Here is a 25,250-nt window from a genome sequence, read left to right as displayed (position 1 = left end):
AATTCAGCTGAAAAGCAAGCTGCCAGCATGCCCAGTGAAGTCATTCTAGGGTAAAAACTTGCACTGAAAAAATCACAGGCTGGACCAGCTCAAAAGATGAGTTAAAACTATGGTTTTCCTGCCAGTCAAATCAACATTAATTATTAATACAATTACACTAAAAGGATCATACATTTACTAGATCTTCACCTTAGAATGATTTTGTCCACAGAATATTAGGTAGCAACAGAAATGCAGTTGCTCAAATACATGATTACACATTATTCATGCTTTCATTTCAAACAAAACCTTTGGCTTATTTACCTGCCAATTTTTAAAACTCAATAACCTCTTAATATCCCCGAGGAAGATTCCAGACTTCATGGGCAGTTGTCAGTTAATGGGATAACAACTTCCTGTAGTCCCAGGAAGAATTCTTGGGGAGAAAACTGATTAGAGTGGTGTTCTATGCCACGTTTAAATTAAGGTTTTTAAGGCAGACTTAAAGCACTAGAAGATAAGCTCTAGTTCCAGATACTATAAAAGACAGAAAATCATGTGGGTCTTCTTGTGTCCTGCAACTCAGATGGCAGGATGTCAAGTTCTAGAAATAAAACTAAGATGTAGAAACTTACCAGGAAGTCTTTGCTTTGCAAGGCTGGAAGTAGGAGTTGGTGGTGGAGTGGTGCCTGTTCCTTGAGCTTTTGATACATATGTAGATTCTGTGGATTCTAGAGAGCCTGCAGGTTTAAAAAGAAAAAAAAAGAAAAAATGAGTTGAATGTAACACAAACTAGGCAAGTTTTATGCTCATCTGCATTTATAAGGTATGTAACAATCTTATTTTTAATGCACATTTCTGAACCTGCATGTGCTAGGTTGAGTTGAAACTGCCACTTGATGGTAATCCATTTCTGAGTACCTGGGGCCAGGAGTGCTGAGACTTACAAAGATGAATGAAGTCCAGCCTGCAGTCCTCTTCCCCGCCTCCACCGGGCACTTGACATGCTCCCAGCTGCAAGCTCCTGAGCAGTGCCAGCAGCAGGGCTGGCTGCCTATGGGGGACGGAAGGGTTCCCGGGGGAACCTCGCTGTTCTCTGCCATAAGAACCTACCAGTTGGTGCATCAAGAATTGGAAAGAATGACCCCAAATACAGCAGAAAGTCCTCCTCGCTGTTTATGGAGACATACAGACAGCTGGGCTACTGTTCTAGGTCTGACAAGACACTTTGCTGAGTTCAGGAATATTCTTAAGACTGCCACAATTTTTGGAGTGAAACTTTGTAATTTCAGAAAGTATTATGTTAGTACATCAGTCTTAATTATGTAAAAGCTATAGACAGTTCTTTTCACATCACCAGACATGAATTACAAATGTATGAGTAAATAGTAGGCTTTTACATTGTAATATTCCATTCATTACTGTCTCCCCCAAAGCCAGGTTCACGCTAGTCCTCAGCTGGTTTTAGCCTGTCCTTGTCAGACACCACACTATTTAGCATGCAAACTCATACTTGATCAATGTGGCAATAGCCAGAGGATCTCTCAAACCAGGATTTCAGTCAGAGCCATCAGGTTCCAGCAGCACAGCAGAACAGCCGAGCGCCACCCTGCAGGCACGCTCAAGAGGACACGTGTGCACATACGTGGGGAAGCAACCGTCTAAGACCTGAGCTACCCTGCTAGCTTACAGATTTATAAACACCAAACCTTTGCAGCATATGTAGCCAAAAGTCACAGAAATCATTCCTATTAATAAATACCAGTGTTTAACATAGCTTTTTTTAATGTGACTCAACATGCAAGAACAAAATGTAAACTCTACAAGTGAGGTTAGAAGATTATTGGGTGTTACAAAAATAGTGAAGAGCATGTTCTTTTACATCCTGAGGGTGGATTATGTCACTCACAATCAAATCAGCACAAGAAAGGGTGTTGCAATTTTAGTATAAAATTGGAAACAGTTCTAACAACAGCACAACACGACTGCAGATGCACCGAGTCCTACCTGCTGTTAAATTAAATGTTCTTCCCTTTGGTGAGGCTTGGAATGGAGAAAACCAGTTCAGCACAGAGCCGACTACAGGTATTTGTCGTAGCAGTCCCTGCAAAGTACACAACCAAACACTGGCTGGTGAACAAGTGACCTGTTGTGACAAATTACTTCAAGTTACCTAGATAACTAATGTTTATAGCCTTACCTCTTCCAGAAGTCGTTCTTCATTTGCTTTCTGAAGCTGAAGTTGTGCTTCCTGTATCCCTTTTCTAACAACTTCAGTCATGTTTTCCAACAGCTAATAAAAACCAGAAATTACATCATTTTATATATTATTTGGACTTGAAATTCTCTTTTTACTTCAGGTTTTGAGGATGTAAACACAGTAGTCAGATTTTTTTCTCATTTAAGGCAGTATTTGATAATCATGATTTCATTATGACTGTAAATTAAAGAAGGTACAGGCTGACCACAGGTTTTCTAGAAGATACACCCAGAGGACAGAAAGTAATTTTAAACAGGAATGGTACATATGTTTCTTTTACTTTGAAATGAGCCTGTGACCCAAATTCTTCAAAGATCTGCTTAGCACATAAGTGTTCATCAGATGCTGTATCTGACTGGGAGGAATTTTTAGGTTCATAGAGTACATTTGGGTTTGTAGAAGTGCCCAGGACTTAAGCCAGCCTCACAGTAAGTCTAACCATGCATGTGTCAGTCTAGGTCCAACTTTGTTTTTCAGATTTAATATGCAACTGCCAATCTGATCCCCGTGGCATCCTGTGCCAGCATCAGTGATGTTTTATACTGCAAAGGACAAGCAGCTTACTGGGAGAGCTGTAGGGGCAATAAATGAACCAACCCAAGAGATCAAAAAACAAAGTCACAATTTTGTCTTGTGCAAGAAAAATGTCAATTTCCATAACTTAATATGATGCCCAAACTTTGGGTTACTGTCAGTTAATACAAACAAAGGAAGAAGAGGAAGCTGCTCCTTTTCGCTGGGGGAGAGGCAAGCCAGGAACTGACCACCACAGCGAGCGCAATACCCCAAGGCCCTGACTACAGGAGGGAGTGGGACAGGATTGCATTCAGAGTGCAAGGAAGAACCCTGTGTTTTCTGGTCCAGACAAGATGTTTGTCTTAAATTTTGGTTCTGCCTTTTAGCATACTTATGTATATGTCCTAAGGGTCTGCTGATACTGGAGTAGTTGTTTTTTCTAAAAGCTTCCCTCTTGCGCAAAAAAACCCCATCGCTTATCTAAATGACGCAAGTGTCATTCTCACAGATCGGTTCTGCTTCTCAGTTTTGGATCAAATGGTGCAAGATCCTTTCAGTACCACAGATTTATTGTGGCTGGTTCCAAGAACTGCACCTTTCTGAGTCCTCTACTATTCTTTGTTCCTCCCTAGAAGCTTCAGGATCAGAGCAGCCCATATTCCAACACTTGGTTCCCAATCTCTCAACTGCAAGTTAAAAAACTGAAGGTACTCTACAGGCAAACCGTCTTTCATCTCACCCTCAAAGCAGCACAGGGAGTCAAGAGTGGGCAGAAAGTCTCCAGAAAGCACTGCTACCAAAATTTCACTGCCAAAATCAACATATTCCCATGGGCAGAAACATGCAAAGGATTTCCGAAGTTCTATTTATTTTTTAGGTAAGGAAATTAAATGCCCAACACGGGAGGAATGAAAGGACAGACATTCTTTTGTGATGCAGGCCATTTAGGAATTCTACTTTAGAGAACATTTGGAGACCTCTAATCAGGTAAATGCCTTTACACAAAGAAATTGCATCATCAACTTTATTACTTCAATAGGTAATTTGTAATTTCTGTTTTTAAGCCACCAATTTAAAATTTTTCACACATTTTAGGGCATAGTCTTATCTTAAAGCTGGTATATAAGCAATCTCAATCCCACTACATCTAGCAGTGATGAGAAACACCAGCTCACAATCAGCCCCCACCCTCCCTTTTGTTGTGGGTTGGGGCTTTTTTCCAACAGCTTAAATTTTAGTGACAAAAGGAGCCTATTTCAGTACTACTAAAGTTTTTCATTAGAACTACTGCACACAGGACCATGAACATAAATCAGGACATCCTCAGAATATCGTAATCCTGTAACAAAAGTTCTCCTCACACAGACACAGATTACTACTTCCACAGTAATTAATACAGTTTGTTGCAGGCAAGTACAATTTTTTTTACTTTCACAAAGAACACAACCATGTCCTAAAGCCAATATGGAAGGGGAAAAAAAAAGGTGCTGAAATGCTTTGTGATTTCTTAACACATACTCTTGAATTTTCTTCAATTTCTCTTCCTGTTGCTGCAATAGTTTCAACTAACTCCGACACATCCAGATCCTCAGTTACCATGCCAATATAAACACAGTTCTTCTGCCCTCCAAATTCTGGACCTGTGAGCACAGGGATAATCAAGTCTTCATGAGGTACAAAAATGCATTCTCACAATAGGTGCAACGCTCATGTTTGTGAATCGGGAAATGCTAACACATACACACACACATGCATCAGTAATAAAGGGCAGTATCTGCACACACAGGTGTAAATTATGCAGACTAGAAAGTCAGCCCTGTGGGTTTTCAAAAAGAGAAAACATCTAAACAAGAAAAACAGTGGATATTTTATATAGCCAAGGAGTCGTATCATAAATATCAGTGTTGAATATGCTTCAAACTCATTACTTTCTGCCATTTACAGATTACTTGGTTCCACAATTCTAGGTCACCTAATTTTTGAAAGCTGACTAGAAAAAGATCAGAGTTCTGAGTAAGCAAATTAATATTATTTCAGCTATAATGTGGCACTATGTAAATGTGAAAATGCTGCTAATTATCAAGAAAGTCATCTGAAGCTTTTAATCTAGCCACAGAAAGCAGTGAACAGGTCAGTGAGTTTTGAATCAGATCTGCTTTTCAGTAGATAGAGCACTAACTGAGAAGGCTCAGTTTACAAAGAGAACCCTCCAGCTTTTATTCTTTCTGACAAGGAAATCCTTTTTGGTCTAGTTGCTCATTTTGAGAAATATTTCTGAGAACATTGCACCTTGCTCACCCTGATGAACATTTACCAACTGGAACAGGGGTGAGGAGGAAACAAAGTTACAGATGTTGTTTCTACAGTAACCATACACCCAGCAGTGTAATTTAGCATTATAACGACCTATGTCCAAAGGACCTAATGAACCGTTATAACACAGCCAGTAAAATGACTATTAGCTTGAACAGAACTTTAAATAGCGCAGTTACCCAAAGAAAAAGTGAGATCCGATTCCAGTTCATTTAATTTTTTCAGAAGTTCCATATTGATTTTTTCTAGTTCTTTTTCTTGTTTGCCATCATTCTTCCCATCACTGTGATAGTTGTATCTTCAAACCAAGCCAGAAGATAGTAATTTTACTTTACAGTACATACAAAAATATATACACATTTAGCATGTTTCTACAAACTTCCGTATTTTATGAACCGAAAACCTCAGAACATTACAGCTTAGATCAGCAAGTTTATTGGCATTTGTAATCGGAGATTTTGGGGTGGGGCGAGCTTGCTGCTGCAAACTTAACTGAACACAACAGATGTCTAGGTAATATATGGATTGTACTTCAACTGTTTTGACTATATAGAATCTTTCCCAGAAGACTGCGTCAGAGGATCAGAACAGGCACTTGAAGGGTTTTTTGAAGTGGTATTCAGTACATAAGTGAATCTTATTATAGATAAAAATGTAAGTTACGCTTGGCTAAATACAGAAGGATGCACTTGCATATTACATTTCCATCTAACAGATCCACACTCTGCCTCCAATATTAGAACTGTTGCCCTAATTTTGCCGAAACAGCTCTTGAGCTTTTCTTTAAAAAAATAACAAAAGTAAACAATGTTCAAAAGGTAGTTTTTTAAAAAGCACTCAAAAGCTTCAACTGGGTGCAAAGCCAGATAATAACCAGCAAACAATACATCCAAATCACCACTGAAGGGACCACATATTCCTTTCTGTTAATGCACAGTCTATCCAAATACGTAACAAAGAACATATTGGAAAATTTACCTTACAACACCTAATCCTGGCCAGCTAAGATCTTCAATATACAACAGGCCTACTGTTCTTCTCACTTCTTGCTCAAATTCCTCTCTCAGTTGCAGTGTACTTGTCAATACTGGTATCTTCATTTTTAAGCAGTCTACTAACTGATCAACATCTTGTACTTCAGTTCCTAAAACTAAAGAGCTGATGTGTTAGTGTGTGATAAAAGTGAACAGACATCACACAGATGTCTGAATTAAGTAATCTGTAAAGAAGCCACTCTAAGTCAATCATAAATATAATTACATAGGTCAAGATATTTCAAAACTATCTAACTTTTTTCTGCAGTTATCTATCCACTGATACATCAAAATGGAGAGCACTAAGGATTTCATAAAAAGTAAGCTAATAAAAAGGATTTTCTGATGTTGCAAACTAATAAGGACAATACCCTTTTTCATTACATCAGTAGCTAGCATCAGAAAAATTCCCCTCCCATAGCCAGATCATGAATTAGCTTCCATGCTGGTTTAAAACAAAACATCACAGCATCAAGTAATTTTATTCTAAGATCTACTTTTCTGTGTACACCAGGATCCTCCCACGTCAGCATCAGGTGTTTTGATAGCCTAAGCCACTCACCCCACACAAGCTAAAAGGAGATACCATGCATCACCCTGAGCCCCTGCAAATTGCTCTGTGCATCTGCCAAGTCTAAAAGTACATACGCAGTGCTGGCTTAAACATGGAATTTAAGACACCTTCCAAAACACTGATTTTTATTCCTCTCCCCACCCTCCCAAATAATTATAGAAAACCCCAGAAGTTTAGTAATTTTTCTATTTAAGTAGCTATATTTTGAACACAAGCACCATGTCAGTGTTGAAACACCTGTGCAGAAAGGTCAAGCATCTTGTGTTAAGCAGCTGAGAGGAAGAATGGTAGGGATGATTTATCTTCAAATTTCTTTTGCAACTGTTAGAAACAAAGAGCTTCTCTCCTTGCTTTTCCTAATGAATTTAAAAAATAATCAGTAAAAGTCTTTCTCTGCAGAGGTAGCGAGGCAGTGTCACCCACAACAGCTGAGCTACCACCAATGCACCCATTGCCAAGGCACAACAGAATGACAAAGCCAAGATAGGTTTTTTTTTTGTTTATATGAAAATCGTCACCATAGGAGAATACACTAAAGAGTTTCTTGAGTATATCTGCTTTTACACCAGGAGATTGTTATAGCAAATCCCAGTTTTCACAAGTGGCTGAAATAAGTGAATGTTACCTGCAGAAGTCATTAGTGGGCTAAAACGCACACACGTGCCTTCATCTTCCAGTTCTACCACATCAACTCCACTGGCAGGAACCAGCTGTGCCAACTGCTCTCCTAGCTGAAGGGATACGGCACAGTTAGGACACATGCAGAGCACGACCTCCTGCAGTTGCTGACTCGGGTTAGACTTCCCACAGTTAAGGAGAACAAAATGCTAAACACAGTTTCCTGTATTTCTCAAAATCGCTTCTTGTAACAAAATAATTTAGCTTGCTGGTGATACAACAAAGTTGGACATATATTTAAAATTGTGATAATTCAGGATAAGCTACAAGTGTTACAAGTCAGAATTTTCTGCAAAATTGTCACTGTCATTAAGTATGCCATGATTACTACACAACTGATCCAAAATAGTTACGTGCTCAGCTCTCTGAAAACACAGGCTTTTAGAATTTAGAATTAATTCTCTTAAGATCCAGAAGAGACAGACTCTCTATTCATGAACACACAGACATTGTCAATGAAGCATCTGGCTGATTAAAGTTTTCACATATTCCCTCAAGACCAAGGAAAAAAAAACCACTACCAATGGCTTAAGATGCAGGAAAAATTTCAGTAGTAATTACATGTAGAATAATCAGAAATGTGAATGCAACTTTGCTTCAGAGGAATTTCATCTTTTAAATCCAAAATGCCCACTAATTTTGCAAAAGGATATCAGATCAAGAATAACTATCAAACTAGTCTACCAAAGGTTTTATAATTACTGATGAACCCCTGGAAGCATTCCACTGTCACTTCTTTTTTCGTAAAGAGAGAAAGCAGCCATTCTTACCCACTGATTGAAAGTATCATAAATGTGTCTTTCGTTGCTTATTATGGGGTGCTGAATAGTTGAGGCCTGTGCAGCATGTGAGGTTTGATCTGAATCCAAAGATACAAGAAACACAGAAGTGGATTTTTATTTACTTAATTAAACAAAAGGCAACCTAAAATTTAGATAAAAGACAATTACATTTCCTAGGTAACGTAACAGATCCACACGATGTGCTGGACATCAAGCAGACTAACAAGGACTTTTTTTTTAAAGGTATGCTGAGACATACATCTCACATCCTTCTAACTGAGGTGGGTGAATGGCCAAACATCTCACATCCTTCTAACTGAGGTGGGTGAATGCTCCCTAGTAAAGCTTTTCAAATAAATGTATCAGTGTACAAAGCAATTCACCAAGTCACTGGACCTGAATACATCCCGTTTGTGAGAGCAACCACTAATTAGATAAAACCAAAACCAATCCTCCCCCATGCCCAACACAAAAAATCCACAGACGATTAAAATCAATGCTCATAACAAAACTACCAAGTTTTCTAGCAGTCTTTTGCCTCATCCCAGCTGGACGTGTCCCCACCCTCAGAGTGTGCACATAGAAACATCACAACTACATCCTCTCTTGTAACCGAGAGGACAAAAATCCTTTCTTAGAGAGCATGTCTAAGTAACGATGTTCTGCTCAGGGCCACATGTGGCACGGCTACTGTATACCCATGACAGTATTTCCAGAGCTGTTCCTAATGTGTTCTGCTGTTTTTAAAATTATTGCAACAGCAAGTGTAATCAATAAAACAGAGAAACATGGTTCTTGCAACTAGCCACTAAGAGTTTAAAAGGAACAGAAAACCTGAACAAAACCAAGCAAGATCTTCCCCCATCAGTACATGCAAACATAGCTTGCAGCTTATGAGTGACTTCCATCATCTGCTCTCAAGATCAAAGTCATATGCAAATCTCTCCTCACTCAAGAAGGCAGAAAATTACTTGTTATGAAAATTTAACACACTGCAGTCTGTCCAAAAAAAGAAGCTATCACATGGTATGGATTCTAGATTACAACCAGCATTCACAACCATTTTAAAAGCATGTTACACAAGAGAAATGCACTACATAACATTTACCTCAAATTCATTTTACAAATTAGTAGTTTAAAAAACTATAAAGAGTGGGGTTTTGTTTTTAAATAAATCACATACCTCTATTTGAATATTCCCAGAAGAACTTGAAAACCACCACTGGTGAACTCAGTTCATCTTCAACCTTAAAAAAAAAAGTATATATATATTTTCACAAATTTTTTAAAGATTTAACGCTGTGTATAATTCCTCAGACTGCTGAGCAAAGCTGATCATTTTGTTTTGACAGCAGTAACAATGTTCACATTATCTCAGTGTTAGAAGTTAACTCTAGGAGTGTAAGTAAATATATCTGTAAACACAGGAAAGTAAATCATTATTCAGTTAAAGCAGAATTATATTAATTTAAGGTATGCATAATTAACATTTGGGCACTATAAAGCAAGAAACCTAAGCATGTTCATTAGCAAATATACTGTATTAAATAGTTTATTTAGCTTTAAGTATTTTCAGATATTAACATTTTAAAAATTCTCTTGGAAATCGCCCCAGAATCATCGGAGAACATCAAGGAAGTTCCAGCAGGAATAAGATGATGATAATTGATCCTGCTTTGCGGATAGGAGAAGTGGACTGGGCAACTTCTGGAGGCAATCTGAGGCTGTATTTCACAATCCTAAAAATGCAAGATTTAGTTAAGTAGAAAGGGGAAGTGCTCCAGTAACTTGAACTCCCAAGGCCATTAATACTCTCAGAAAAACAATTTTTACCAAAAACGGTGGTTGTCACTCAGAATGATCCATGAATTATCTATTGCCCCAGAAAACTAAGCTGAATATATTTTCTATACATCATCAATTAAAATAGGGGTGGGGCCAGGAAGGGAGAATAAAACCACCAAACCCTGTTGAACAGGACATCTCACAGAAACTGAATTTGGAATGAATACACTAGATGTAATTTCTAAAACTATTTCTGGTGTAAAAACCTCAGCTGGGATAATTTTTGTGTACAATTTCACAGGGCTCACAATATTATCTCAACAGCAGGGTAGGATGCAGACAGAATGTATTAGAGAGGCTTATGGAAACTGGTTTCATAAATGTATTACTGAACAACTCCATGTTTTAAATGGAATTAAATCAACCTCTGGAAACAATTTCTGGATACTGTTCTGTCAGCTCCACTGAGTGCATGAGTACGCAACAATGGAACAAATACAATCTAGAGGTGACACACAACGAAGCCATACTATTTCACTGAAGACCAGAACTTAATTAGAAAGATACCAAGCAACTTCAAAACAATGGCCATGATTTAAGTAATATTTTAAAATATTTTTTAATCAAAGTTATTCTTATCATTTAACAAGCAAAGACTAAGCTATACCACCAAAGTATTAAATGTAGACTGTACCGAAGTTTTAATGAAATCCAGGTTTTTCAAGTTTTCCAGCAACCTTTGACTCTAAAAGACCACAGCAGAAGGGAGACAAAGGGAAGACACAAACGCAACGTTTTAGAAGTTGACAATTATTCTGAAAAACATTGAATAGTCACTACCATTTCTGAATAAAACCCTACAACACATCAGAGATTCATCCAGTTCTTATTTGTAAGTTTAGAATGTAACGGAAAAATATTTTCTGTTTTCAGTAAAACACTGACTACAAAGCATTTTTTATTAAAATAAAGTCTTGGTGTATTTACTGATAAAGTTCCAGAGATACTACAACTCCGTTGACTAATGAAAGCACAGTGTGTAGCAAAACAGTTCATCTTCTCAAAGCTACCATAGCAACTGGTTATGATGGCTTTCTAAATTATATTCATTAGAAAAGACATTCTTACATTGTGGTTTTAGACTATTAATAGGCTATCATAAAAGCTAAGATCAGTCTTAGATGACACAAAATCTTAATGACTAAATGATACTTTGTCACTCTTTTAGATCTTTTGTGCCAATAGCTTCTTCGCTATTATAGAAACTTTCCATTTCCGTTTTGCCCTTCTTTGAATTTTTTGTAAGTGCTGTACCTTTAAGGAAAAATGTTTTGCATATAAACAATGCATTTTTTAACTAACACATTATATTGAACCTTAATTTTTACTAGGGTAAGAACTCAACTTCAGAAATAGCACACTTGCCACTACCTGAAGAAATATTTTGAAGTACTTTTTGTCAGGCATTTATAATTTACTGTTACTTAAATCAATACAATGCCAAGTAGAGCAGGAAAATAAGTCTTCCTCTGAACAGCTTTCAAGCAAAATAGTTAAAATAGAGAAGTGACCAAAAAAAGGAAGTGATTATGTTACTGTTTAGAAAGAATAAAGATTAAGTATTTCTCATTAAAAAACCTAATAAAACATACAATCTAATAGTAAAGGCACATTCCTCCTCCAAACACTTTACTCTGCTTTCGTAATTTGTTTGTAACACAATACGAACCAATATGCTATAGTGTCAACAGCTAGAGTATTTTTAGTTAATTCTTCTACAATGCATCACAATAATCAAAAAGATGCATTAACAGCTATTATAAAAATGTTCCTAAGTATAATGGTGTCTGTGATAGCCATCTGGATATTGCCTGTACGATTGTTGCTACCTGAACTTTGTTTCTGCTGGTGAGGATTCTTAAGAACAGCCTCTAACCCATACTCAAAGAAGCAAAGTATCCATAAACAATGCGCCAACAAGCTGCTCCTTACTAGTTGTGAGGCATGCTTTATCCTCTCCACAATCCCATCGTGGCCCAGGTACTGCAAGGACAGCCACAGTGGCAGAGCACGGAGCTTCTCTACAGGCTGACTTGATGTCAGCCCAGCTGCTAAGGACTAAAGAGGAAAATAAACAAGAAACAAACCAGTATTAACCTCTCTTCAATTACTCCATTTTTGCCAGCTTAGGGACTATGTCACATCTCAAACAGGGGAGCTTTTGCAAATTATAATTTAGATGCTTATGAAGAACAAGACACTACACCATGATCAAAATGAAAGTTTCAAGATCTTGAGAATAATGACTGAGAGGTTGAACATACCAAAGATGGATCCTCATGTCTGTAGAGTGTCACTGCAGGTACAGCCGGGAGGCCCAGCCAGGAACCCAGAGTAAGAGTCATGCTGTCACATTTTGTAGCAGCCTGAAGTTTATTACAATAAGCAGAATATAAGCCATATATATTTTGATTAGATCATGACCTTACAATCTAGAGCACATTATTAACCTTCTAGATATAGTAAAACATACCAGTACAGAAGAGGAGACATAACCCAAAGCCAAAGTTGCCAAATTCACACTAGAAGAAGAAAGTGGTTTTAACACATATTAAATACGTATTAAGAGATAGCATTTTAATCTTCAGTTTAAATATTTCACCTTGATGTGTAAAAGGAGGTAATTTTTGTTTGTATATTTTTCATTAACAATGCAGTAGATGTTGCTACTTGGTATTCCAAGACTGAAAACCCAGAAGTAAAAATCCATTTCAATCTAAAAATGTTTCAGTCCAGCCTTTGGGGAAATCATCCCCTGAAGTCCTACCGATCATTCAGCATCAGTTTGGTGTCAGAAATAAACAGCATGCAAACGTGACACCAAGCAATGAAATATCAGGAGAAGCAGCGTCTCCAGGCTCAAAAAAAAAAAAAAAAAAAAAAAAAAATCTTAGAGCACTGGAGTCTTCATTAACATTGTCTAACTTCTTGGAATTTCTTTTCCTCTTGGTTTAATCCTCCTCCCAGTTATGCTGCACTGTACTTGCAGCAGTCTTCTCAACAACCTTCATTAAAGTGTCATCTTTTCCAACTCATTTCATTCTCCTTTCTCATTCTCTGTATGTGTCCCCTGACTTGTCCTATAAGGTCTTTTTATTTGTATTCCAAGCTCTTTAAAGCAAGGGCAGATAAGATTACCATCCGAGTAAAAGTAATCACTAGCCTACAGTGAAATAACCACTCCAATTGTTTTATATATACAGGAATAATTATCTCATACAGTAACAAAATTACAACCATACAAAATGCTTAGTAAGACAAAAATAAAGATGGTCCTATGGCTATCTACTAACAGCTAACCAGCTGTAAAATCATGTGCTGTCCATTAGTTAGACTTTTTAATGAATACAGTTATACAGAAATAAATTTCAGGTTTCATACCCTTCTACATGGAGCCACATATTATACTGCTCACAAAGTTCCTTCAGTCGGCCAAGTTTATCTGTGTGCCCAGCACCTGGTGTCCCTTTGTAGAAAAGGAAAAAAAGGCAATGACAAGGGATAAGCATGCAAACTAGGACACTACATAAAAGGACCTCTTGTACTGTTGTCAAAAAAGTCACACAAGAGCTGGAAAGAGGATGTTTAAAGAGAGCCCACTACACAATATTTGCATCTGGTTCATCATGACTCATGAACAATAGGAATTCTAGACAAAAGTAAAAATACTTGTTTTGCTTGTCAATATATGTGAAAAATACTTAGAAAATTAGATGTCCTAGCCACTAAAAGACTCAGCAGCCTCAGATAAGAAATGCAGACATTTTTATTATGTTCAAAGTATGATCTCAACTAAAGGAAACAAAATCAAAATTAATATCTCAGATATTTTTCCAAGTCCAAAGCAAGTCACAGTCACCTCCTTCATTCTTTCTTCAAACAATGAGCAGTTCTGTTTAATTAACTAGAAGAAAAATATAATTTTTAACGCTAAAGTTGACGGCACATCCATCAAAAAATTCTGACATGTTAATGTGAAACTCATTTTCAAGAAGAGATTTACACTCACTAAAATAAGTTCTAGTCATATTAATACATCAACTGACATGAGCAGAACCATAGCAGTACAAGCCAACTTTAAATCAGTTAAATAAAAATCCCTTTAGACAGATAATTATTGTGTGGTCGTTAAGATATTTCCTGATATTTCTTGACATGCAACCACTAAACTGTTTAAGAAAATGTATTTTTATTTTGGATTTTATATATTCATGAAATAGTGTGCTTTTTTTGTTATTGTTTGTCCATAGCACTTACCAGCATTGGCCACAAGCAACAAAGGCAGTTTTCCAGACTCAACATCATCTTTGATCACTCTGTCCAACAAAGCAACATCCTGTTATTAATAAGAAAAAGATACGTATTTATAAACATGTTTGTCAAACAATACAGAATTGTTTCTGAACTGAAAAAATGCATTAAGAATAAAAATGGACAGCATTCTGAAGTTCTGGAAAACATTCTTAGTATCTTTGTGGCTTACAGTTTCTTCTTCTCAAAGGTAAAATAACCTGAATGTCAGTTAAAGCATTTGTGAAAAATACAATACAAATACATCATGTAGATTTGTATTGTATTTCTAGAATACACATATTCTAGACTGGACTAAACAGCACCTTACTATATGCCATTAAAAATATCTTGCAAATGACAAGACCAAGATACAAGCTGCTGGCTTTTTAGAAGATTTCCATCTATGATCTGTACAACTATAACACAGAAGACTTAGAGGTTTAAAAAGTAAGCACATTAATAAGCTTTTCCTAACAACTTACTTGACGTTAATTTAATGAGGCTTTAAAAAAAAAAAAAAACACACCAAAAACCCAACCAAAAAAAAAAACCCAAACCAAAAGAGCTCTTAAGGAAAACAAACTTACCATTTGGTGTTGAGATCCAAACATAGTGTTACAAGGCACACGGCACATGCAAGAAAGGGGTAACCCTAGCTGCAATAAAAATGATGGAATTTCAACAACCAAGACATAGTCATTTCAAGTGTTCACAGAAATAGACAGAGTGACACAAAAATAGTAAACATGACAATAAAAAGCTGGATATTACACTGCATAGTAAGTATCCTGCTAAAATTTATAATCAAATTAATAACAGAGAAAAGAAAGCACAGGAGAAATTGGAAAAAAGCAACAGTCAACTTTAGTTAGCACGTCAGCTGCATTCGGTTTTTCTAATGAGATACCTGTGTCCTGTACAACAGCCTAAACTCAATCCTCTTTCTTGGCTCCCCCTGCAATTAACATATCTATAAGCAAACTTGTGCTTTGTGCACAGGCCATGTTCCACTGGAGGTTCACAGCCACTTTACTACTGAGTAGAGAGCAATCTGCCTACTTCCTACTTCGATCCTGTAGCTCAGCTGACTATTCATGCTGGTAAATCTGAAGTTCTTCCTTTGATATGGAGGCAACTTCCAGATAACTTTTGTATCATTAACCTGAGGGGAGTTGGGGAATCAAGGACTCCTACATTTTGATCTTTAACTTGGAAGATCACTAGACAAGTGAAATCTAGTTGATCGTACTCATCACTGAACCAAAGATTCAGCAAATTAAAAGAACTACAGTAACAGACTAGTTTGTTTTTATCCTTTAACAGAAATTGAATTAATGTCTGATTACTCAGTTCCAGTTGTCTGCTCTACAATATACACTATTTCTCAAAATCTAAGATAAAATGCTACTATTTTTAAATTCAGTGATCACCTTATAAACAAAAGATAAAGCACCACTGTTGTTAGCAGGATTTACTCTATACTCAGAAGCAAAAGACTCCCAAAATACTGATTCTTAGCAGTATTTCTTGTATCAAGATGTTTCAGTCAATAACTACATGCAACACTTGGCTTACCAAAGACACCAGCTTATTCCAGTGAACTTTTACCACCTACTTGCCAAGTCATTTTGGCTGAGACAAGTTCCATCTACAATACCATTTTTATCTCTCTTCAATCTACATTTTTAACCTGTTAGTAGTACCTCTGCTTGCTTTCTCCAAAGACTTGAAAAACAAAGGCCCTAGGAACTTGACTCTTCATTTCAGTGCATGTTAAGTTTGAAAAATATCACTAGTGCACTGAATGTTAGATATGTAATAGAAGAGTCTGTATATAGCCTCAATTAGCTTATTTAAGTCTACACACTTTCATGCAAATAAACACTTGGCAAAACCAATAAGTTTTAAACATAATTAGGAAATCTGGGCTTCTTTAAAGTGTTGGGTTCTGGGGGCAATCTTGCTATTCCAAACAAGACTTTCTGAAATGGGATCAGCACAGTCTACTTCTCCCTCAACTGTTTTCCTTAAAAAAAAAAAATATAATGGTTATTGAAAATAAGAATAGAGGGGCATCATTCAGTACAAATTTTACAATAGCTCAGTGTTTGAAAATCCAGTATGTTTGGGCTTGGGTCTTTTTCACCATGACCAACAGCTTATGTAAAGTGCAATGCAATCAAGAAACAATCACTTGTTTACAAAAAAAGAAAGTTAGCATGTAGGATCCTTTCACTGGAAATATTCAGAAAATTTCTCTTCCTCCCACTGTATCATTGCAGCAAAACACAGACTGTAAATGCAACCTGAAAGTATTTTTTCCAGACAAATGTTTTTAATTTAAACATACAGTCCACTACAGCTACTGAGGTTACCCCTAGTATGGACTTTGCTTCATTTGTCTATGTTTTATAATTAGGTTGGAAATCACAATTAATGAAGCAATACCAACACACTGTATAACATTTTTGTATTACTAGCTTGCAGATGTTTGGCTGGCATCAAAGTATGGTTTCACCTCGGACTTCCTTCCCCTCCTACCCCTTGCTGTGTTGCTTAGTCACATTGCTATTGTTTCTACCATGAGGAAAAGTAAGTGAGTTTTCAAAATCACTGAAGTTATGCTTTTGCTAAAATCAACTTTTTTGAGGCCAAAGCTCAGTCCTCATTCTTCAAAATGCCTCTTTTCATACTGCGTTTCAACAGGCAGACACATCATCCCAAGTCTTAGAAATGTATATAATTTTATAAGCTATAAAACACTACTACGTCCACAGAAGGCAAAGAAGAGACAAGGATGAAGGGAATCCGGTCATGAGGAACACTGGTTAAGTGAGTGTGTGGAAGGAACAAGAGAGATGCAGAAAGAGCCTGTCAGCTTGCTGAATACATGTATTCAGTCAACATAGTAGCATTGGGAAAAATCTCAAAAGGAGCTTCACTTCTAACAGTGGAAGTTCCAGGCAAACACATGGATCTAAAGGAAACCTTTTACTGGTCCCAACCAATTTACAAGACTGCTGCCCGTAGCATACCAGACTGTACTGCATGTACCAGACTCTTGCAGGAAAAGTGTGAATATATTTTTAAAATCTAAGTTTCAAGTAGGCAATATGAAGCCAGGTAGGTTCTACTTGCAGCTAAAACCCCAACTGATTCACTTTACCTGATTGCAGAGAGCTTGGCCCAAGCCTGTTCTAGCTGCAGAACTAATGTATATGACAGGCTGCTTAGTATATAGTACGTTAAATCCTTCTATAGTATAATCTTCATAGCGTGTGTGGATAACAAGTCGACAGATTTTTAGGAGACCTTCACGATCATCCTCATGATAATATGCTGATCCATTTTCATATCTGCAAGAAAAGTCAAGTAAATATGACCAACAAAACCAATAGCCAGTTTAGTGACTAAAATACCACTGACCAGCAAAGGAGCTCACAAGAGGACAAAGAAGAAACAAAAACCTTTTTTTTTTCCCCAGGATGAAGTAGAATAGAAGGAAACTTTGATGAGACAGGCTGAGATTAACAGTGAGGGAAGCCTAGTATATATTTTCATTTAGACTCAGAGATAAATAAGAAAGAAAAAACACCTAGGTTCCTAAGGATTGCCTTCACAGAGTTCAAAACCTTGCTTACTAAGAGCAGAGTGGGGGAGGAAACACACAAAAGGCTTAATTTGATTTTAATATATATGTAAATTCCAGACTGTTAATTTTAAAGAGAATGCAACCTGACATTCTTTAAGTTAGTAAAATTGGAAAGAGACACATGAAGTAAGGTAAATGGGCAGAAACTTGCAAACTTTATTATGAAATCACAAATCAAAGTATTTTGTAATACCCAAAATTACTGACATCATTTGTATTTTAGAGAGTTTGAAAATAAGACCACAGTTCAGTACAATCTATTCAGCAAACTGCAAGACAGTTTTCCAGATGTTTTAAATACATGAGTTACATAAATGAAGTATATTTTTTCCGCAGGAATATTTTAATGATTTTATAGCTATTTTGCCTTCAATCTGATTTATTAGGCATGTTTCCTTGGGGCTCATGGGGGTGTGGCTGTGTGTGTCTGCTCCTTCCCCACCTTTTTTAACCCTTCCAGAAATCAAACTCTGATCAGCACATTAACATTTATAGCCAAGAAATGGGAGCAAAGTAACCAAAGAAGAGATAAGGTACAAATGTTCCACATTGAGTGCAATCCCTCAGCTGTCTTAAATATAGAAAAGTAAACAACAGTGAAAGTAGTAGCTATGTCGATTTATTAAGCAGCTTGCAAGCTAGATTCTTCTTTTAGCATTTTTGTGTAACACGTAAGTCAGTGGTCTTGCACAATTCAAGAGTGGCATTTATCAACAAATTTACATAAATGCCCTAGAACACCTTAGGTTATCACAGACTATCTGATGCACAAATACTGCTGAGTATTCCAGAGTTAAACTCTAGAATGACCCGCATGCAAACATTTACTTCACCTTTACACAACAGTTCTATGCTCTAACATGGGCAAAGGGAAAATCCTCTAGTGTTGCTCACAGCCACAAAAAAATGTCAAGAAGTATGAAACAGTTCACCACACGGTATTTGTTCAATGCTGTTGCCTATGGGTCACAAAACTTTGGGGACCACAGTTCAATAGATACCCAGTGTTAATCACAAAATCAGACTGTTATTGAGTATTTGATTGAAAACAGAAATATTTCTTTTTGTTCACCATGCCATTCAGAAACAGCACTAACACACTCTCTATATACACATACATTTGTCAAAACAGCTGGATTACCTGCAACTTCTCAAATTTCATCACTGCACAAGGTGTCAACATTTTTAAGTCAAAGACAGATAATCATTGAATTTATAAAATAATTCTGATAGAGGTGAGCCCATCAATGTAAGAAAAATCCTTTGTAATTCTAACAACTAAATTTGGGTTAACCTCAGTTATATTTTTTCCGTTTTGTTTTGCACTGTGCTAAAAAAAAATCCTCAGTAGCACTGGCAAGATTTTCTGAAAGATACAGTATCATGGGGGAGAAAGTGTTTGTGGTTTGGTTTTGGGTTTTTTTTTTTTCCAGGAAGAAAAAAGGACTTTCTAATCAGTGAATCCCCCCCACTCTAACACCCCCACACAGATGATTTCCATTCTTCTTCTCTCATGGAAGAGTTTAAGTTATCTATGCTACACGACGAAACGGGCATTTATGAAAGATTTCGCTGTACTGCAAATTTCAGTAGTGTCAACTACCATACCTGGAAAAACATACCAGATCCAGGAAGAGCAAAGAAGTAGTTAACTGAAAACATCTTTTAAAAATACTAAGTACCCCAAGCCTCAGCAACATAGCATGTACCTCAAGAAACAAGAATTTAGTTAAATGTTTGTCCAACTGTATATCTGCAACTGTACTTTGGCCCTCAGCTCTACCATACAGTCCTTACAAATGGATTTTTACAGCAACAATGTTCCTGATATTCAAGTGTCTTTTTTTTTTGAATTATGTAATATGTTTCAGACCTTTCAAAGAATATTTGTAACTTTGTGGTACATTGGTTTCTTTTGTTGACGTTCTCAGTCCAGTCACACATATTTTTAAACAATTATCACTACCTAGTCATACATAAGTTATTCACAGTGACTCACCTGAAAAGCCTGCAGAGCCAGAGAGTAGTATCAGAAAGGATCCTTGTTGTAAGTTTTCTCAGTCTTTCCCTGTCCAGCACCGATATATAAGCAGCCAGACTATGTCCCAGTAGAGCCATGTGACCCTGTTCACCAACATTTTGAAGTCTGCAAGCCAGAACAGAGTAACTGCCAACTAAATACAAGCCATGAACGTTACAGTATTTTTAGGTTTGTGTGTTTTTACTGTAGAGTGGCAGGATTTGCTGACATGCAATTTCAAATATTTAGCAGAGAGAAGTACAGTATATACCCCAGTCACCTTCCTGCCATTGGTTATTACATACTAAAATGTCAGTGCAGACAAAAGCACTTCCACTTCACTTGGCCTGGCTGCTTACGATAACCCCTCAGCTTTCTTAGCCAATCAGCTAGCACGAGTTGGAACTAAGCACCTTATCTGCATCGGGACTTTAAAGTGCATTAAACACAAACCTTTCTCTCCTCATGCAGAGAAAACTCATGAGACTTACTATTCTCTTTAGAGGCATAGCTTTCATTGGTCTGTTGGAGCTTTTTTGGTTTGTTGGGGCTTTTTTGTTTGGTTTTGGTTTTTTTCTCTCCAAACTGTTTTTCAAATGTTAGTTTTCAATAATCTTCTGCAGATTAGTTAGCATTATTTCCATTTTACAACAAAATGGAAACAAATTTTATTTCCTTTTTTTTTTCCTGTAAATTCTACAGAGATGGTAAAAAAATTTATTGGTATTCAAAATTTTGTAAGACTTCCAGACTTAAAACAACTTTTAGAAAGTAGAACACAAAATGAGCTGTCACATCAGAAACAACTCCCTTGTATAATTCAATTCAGTAATTATTGAAAGCTTTATCATTTTAAGAAAGCCAAGCCTAATGCATTATTCTGGTTCACTACACAACATAAGTTGCCCTTAAAAAGTTACATGGTTGCACAATATCGTTACACTTTAAAACACTTAAATGTGTAAGCTCTATAATAATCAGAATATAACCAAATCAGGTATCTTCCACATACAATAATTCATATTGGCTTTACCGGTAGGCCTGCGAAGCTTCCTCTTCCTCCTCTCCATGCATGAGGTTCTGAACTAACTGAAGTATGCTCACCATATCCTGGCCACTGGCATACCCGGGAGGGGAAAACAAAAACCACAAAAACAAACAAACAAACAAAAAGGTAAGTACCAGCATCTAACAAAGAGGCCATCTGGGACACTGCATGGTAAGACCTGAAGCCAACACTGCACTTTCACAGAATGCTGAGTATAGCAACAAAAACGGTTCCTTGCTCTCAGAAAAAAACAGATCATGACGACAAGGTTACTGAATCAATTAATTCAAAACCCTACTTAATTATAGTATGAACTCACTCACAGAAAAACAAGTCTACTGAAATCTGAAAATTTAGACTGAAAAGTCTGACTTGACAACATTTGATTACTTATTGCTACACAGCAAAGTAAGGTAATAGCTAAGAATCCAAATTTCTCTTCACATGATCCAGCTTCAGCTCCCAAACTCAGCACATCTCAAACAATTACATACAAATATTAGTTTCTGGCAAACAAAAGCTACATTAGCTTCTGACATGATGCACTCTGACATGGTAAAACCGGAAAAGACCCACAACACTTCAACTTGTATAATTCCAACTAAAATTCACAGTAGTATAAGAACTTACACTCTTGACAGTTGAGATTTTATTCTTAGAAATTTTAATTCAGTGTCTCCACCCAAAATAAAGTTTAGTTTATGTACCTAAAAGACTTACACAGATTTTGCAATCCTTTCTGAAGTATTAGCTTGGGCTCCTGTGGGACCATCTTCCAAAAAGGCTACAACCAATTTAAATCTTAGTTTTTAGGTACAATGATCTTACTTGCCTTACTTGCCACAAGAGCTCTGTATAATTTTTTAAGACAGCTGTGCTGGAAAGGTGGGGGTTTTCTGTTTTGTTTTTGTTTTGTGGTTTTGATTTCTTTTTTCCAAGGTTTTCTACCTTACCATTCTCAGTTATTTTTTATCTGGGTGTTTTAATGAATCTTTATTCTGTAGCACAATTTTATCTATATTGACTTTAACTCTTAATCACAGCCGTAGGCACCAATACTTCATTAGATTCCAACAATTAAAAATTTCAGTCACCAAGGACAAGTAAACTTCTTTCTTTTTCCTATGTGAGTATGGAAATAGTTGCTATGATGGTAATTTTTCCCTACACGAGTATGGAAAAAGTTGATATAGTGCCTGGCCCTGGCCAATGTTCATGTTTGCATGTATTGGGTTTGTGGGACAAGGTTTTGGTAGCAGTGATCTACAGGGGTGGCTTCTGTGAGAAGCTGCTAGGAGCTTCCCCCATGTCCGATGGAGCCAATGCCAGCGGCTCCAAGATGGACTCACCACTGGCCAAGGCCAAGCCCATCAGCAACAGTGATGGCACCTCTGGGATAACGTATTTAAGAAAGGAAGAAAAAAAAAAAAAACCTTGGGGGAGCAGTTGCAGCCCAAGAGGAGTGGAGACACCCAGGTCAGTGAGGAAGGAGGGGGAGGAGGTGCTCCAGGCGCTGGAGCAGAGATTCCCCCGCAGCCCGTGGTGCAGCCCATGGTGAAGCAGGGTGTCCCCTGCACCCATGGAGGGGAACGGTGGGGCAGATTCCACCTGCAGCCCAGGGCGGGAACCCACGCCAGAGCAGGTGGGTGCCTGAAGGAGGCTGTGACCCTGTGGGAAGCTCACGCTGGAGCAGGCTCCTGACAGGACCTGTGGCCCCCTGAAGAGAGGAGCCCACGCTGGAGCAGGTTTGCTGGCAGGACTTGTGAGCCCATGGGGGACCCACACTGGAGCAGTTTGGGAAGAGCTGCAGCCCATGGGAAGGACTCACGCTGGAGAAGTTTGTGCAAGAGTGCAGCCCATGGGAGGGACCCCACACTGAAGCAGGGGAAGAGTGTATGGAGTCCTCCCCCTGAGGAGGAAGGAGCGGCAGAAACAACATGTGATGAACTGACCACAACCCCCATTCCTGTCCCCCTGCACTGTTGGAGGGGAGGAAGTAGAGAATTTGTGAGTAAAGTTGAGCCTGGGAAGAAGGGAGGGGTGGGGGAATGGTGTTTTAAGATTTGTTTTATTTCTCATTACCCTACCCCGATTTGACTGGCAATAAATTAAGTTACTTTTCCCAAGCTGAGTCTGTTTTGTCTGTGACAGTAATTGGTGAGCAATCTCCCTGCCCTTATCTTGACCCACACACCTTTCATTATATTCTCTCTCCCCTGTCCAGCTGAGGAGGGGAGTGATAGAGCAGATTTGGTGGGTACCTGGCATCCAGCCAAGGTAAACCCACCATACTGCATTAATATAGAAGTTGCTTGGAAAACAAACACGTCACAGGCATTTTACAGATTCTGAAAAGTAAAGAACATTATCTAAAAATTGCTGTTGCCTACCTGCCTTGGAGTGGTCCAGGAATATCCTTCCGTGCATACTTCTTTTCATTTTCCTCCTCCGCTTTTCTAAGTAAAAGACACAAGAATAAACTATGTATTTAGTTTGTGTTTTATAACATCAAATATACAGTTTGACTTGCAGAAATACATACTGACGTGTTTGCAATGTATTTCACTGACAATAGTTTCATAAATAAATCAGATGAGACCAACACAAAAGTTTAGCTCAGACTGAATTAAAGAGCTCCTGAGGGGTTTTTTTTAGTTCTTTAACAGAAAATGTCAAACTTACAGAAGAGTCTCATATATATAGGAATTAAAAGTTACTTGCACAGTAATAAGAAATCTAACATCTCTGAAAAAACAAACTTGCTGGACTTGCTCTATTACAGAACATGCATAAAAATATGTACATTTAGTATTAATATCCCATCATTTGAGAAACAATGACGACTTGTATAGGTGTAAACTTCAGAATGACAATATGACCTTAAACTACTAGGAAAATTAGTTCTTTCCTGCTTAATGACAGTGACATTAATCATCTTCCCCTTAGTACAAACAGTTATTGTTTTTGTAGTTGTCATCCTTTGCACATACCTTTGACTGTCTTCTAGCATCTTCATTGCTTCATTCAGATTCTTTCCCATTTCTGCTAGAGTAGGGTCAACCATCTTTCAGTGAAAAAGATAACAACTTTTAAGAAAAGACCAAAAAATATTTGTCTTACTACCATCCCCACAACACCCTCAATACAAATTCATGCATCAGCCAGATTCTTTTAATTAGTCTGTGTGTACTCATTTAAAAGTATGTTGAATATCCTGAACTCAAAATATATAAAATGAGAACAAACTATTAACCTAAAATAATCCTAAAGAAAACTCAGTTGTGATGTGGATTTTATTATCAATAGATCCGAGTTTTTTCTCCACATGGAAAGTCAGGACTTTTTCTGATGAATAATGAAAGAACGAACATCAGAAGGCAAGAAGGATTTGAGAAGTGCAAGGTGTTCAAGTAAGTGCTCATTATAATGCTTTAGCTAAAAAATTAAGTATGTTCCACTGTAGTCCAACTGAACTGAATTTTCTTTATCATTCTTTATCATAACCATTCTACACCAGCAAGAAAACTTCAACTATTCCCTTAAATGTAAAATTCACATGCAGTCTTATCCAAAACTAAAACCCAAACCAAACCTGCTAAGTGACACCCTAATCTTTCTATCGAGTATGGAAAACAGATTGATACCCCAAATACAATCACAAGTCTTTCAGTAGCAAATCTCATTTAGAAATTATCCTTTTACTTCCCCTGAGAACTCATGTTTCTGCACCGAAGAAAACCATTACCATATCCCTCAGCTGAGTTGGCTCAACAGTCAGCTCCCATGATGTACAGACTCTCATTAAAAAAACCTAGCCCCTCTACCATAATAGGAACGGAGAAAAAAACCCAAACCACCCCACACCCAAACCACCCCACCACCAAGCGAGAGCACAATCAGTGGATACGTACAACACTATTCTTACAAGAAAGTTACCTTCTAGAAAAGTTGTTTGGGAAGCTAAACAACTGAAAAATCTGATCAAGGCAGGTTTTAGTCATTGAGCATTTTGATGCAAATTCAGGGGGAAATTTGCATCATTCTCTTTTTCATTTAGGTTACCAGTTCAACTATAAGTTATTCAAACATGTTCAAGTAATAATTCCTAGAAGAGGTTAAAAACCCCAACACTTCTTACCTAGAAAAGACAAGAAGAAATCATTTAAGACTGCTCTAACAAAGACAGAAATAAAATGGCAGTCTTCCCTGCTTTTTCCCCATTCAGGTTTCCCTGTCAAACTTTTACAACAGCAGTT

At 37.4% G+C, this 25,250-nt stretch overlaps 1 protein-coding gene across 1 annotated transcript in view; it reads right to left on the bottom strand.

Annotated features, from left to right (window-relative positions):
* Positions 1-25,250, bottom strand: part of PDXDC1 (pyridoxal dependent decarboxylase domain containing 1) — a 33,765-nt gene that overhangs the window by 2,130 nt on the left and 6,385 nt on the right. The window contains exons 2-22 of the mRNA XM_074841415.1: positions 23,985-24,058; positions 23,385-23,450; positions 20,980-21,063; positions 19,926-20,072; positions 17,441-17,630; positions 14,862-14,930; positions 14,239-14,317; positions 13,363-13,447; positions 12,455-12,503; positions 12,246-12,347; positions 11,914-12,039; positions 10,616-10,666; positions 9,320-9,383; positions 8,125-8,213; positions 7,302-7,407; positions 6,047-6,218; positions 5,248-5,366; positions 4,274-4,395; positions 2,180-2,272; positions 1,987-2,083; positions 615-719 (exon numbers count right to left, since the gene is read on the bottom strand). Of these exons, the coding sequence (XP_074697516.1) occupies positions 615-719; positions 1,987-2,083; positions 2,180-2,272; positions 4,274-4,395; positions 5,248-5,366; positions 6,047-6,218; positions 7,302-7,407; positions 8,125-8,213; positions 9,320-9,383; positions 10,616-10,666; positions 11,914-12,039; positions 12,246-12,347; positions 12,455-12,503; positions 13,363-13,447; positions 14,239-14,317; positions 14,862-14,930; positions 17,441-17,630; positions 19,926-20,072; positions 20,980-21,063; positions 23,385-23,450; positions 23,985-24,058 (2,089 nt within the window). The remainder of the gene's footprint in view (positions 1-614; positions 720-1,986; positions 2,084-2,179; positions 2,273-4,273; positions 4,396-5,247; positions 5,367-6,046; positions 6,219-7,301; positions 7,408-8,124; positions 8,214-9,319; positions 9,384-10,615; positions 10,667-11,913; positions 12,040-12,245; positions 12,348-12,454; positions 12,504-13,362; positions 13,448-14,238; positions 14,318-14,861; positions 14,931-17,440; positions 17,631-19,925; positions 20,073-20,979; positions 21,064-23,384; positions 23,451-23,984; positions 24,059-25,250) is intronic.

Source organism: Strix aluco, chromosome 15, assembly GCF_031877795.1.
Source record: "Strix aluco isolate bStrAlu1 chromosome 15, bStrAlu1.hap1, whole genome shotgun sequence".
Classification (NCBI taxonomy): Eukaryota; Metazoa; Chordata; class Aves; order Strigiformes; family Strigidae; genus Strix; species Strix aluco.
The sequence above is the reverse complement of the archived record's forward strand: the minus strand, read 5'-3'. Positions and strand labels throughout refer to the sequence as shown.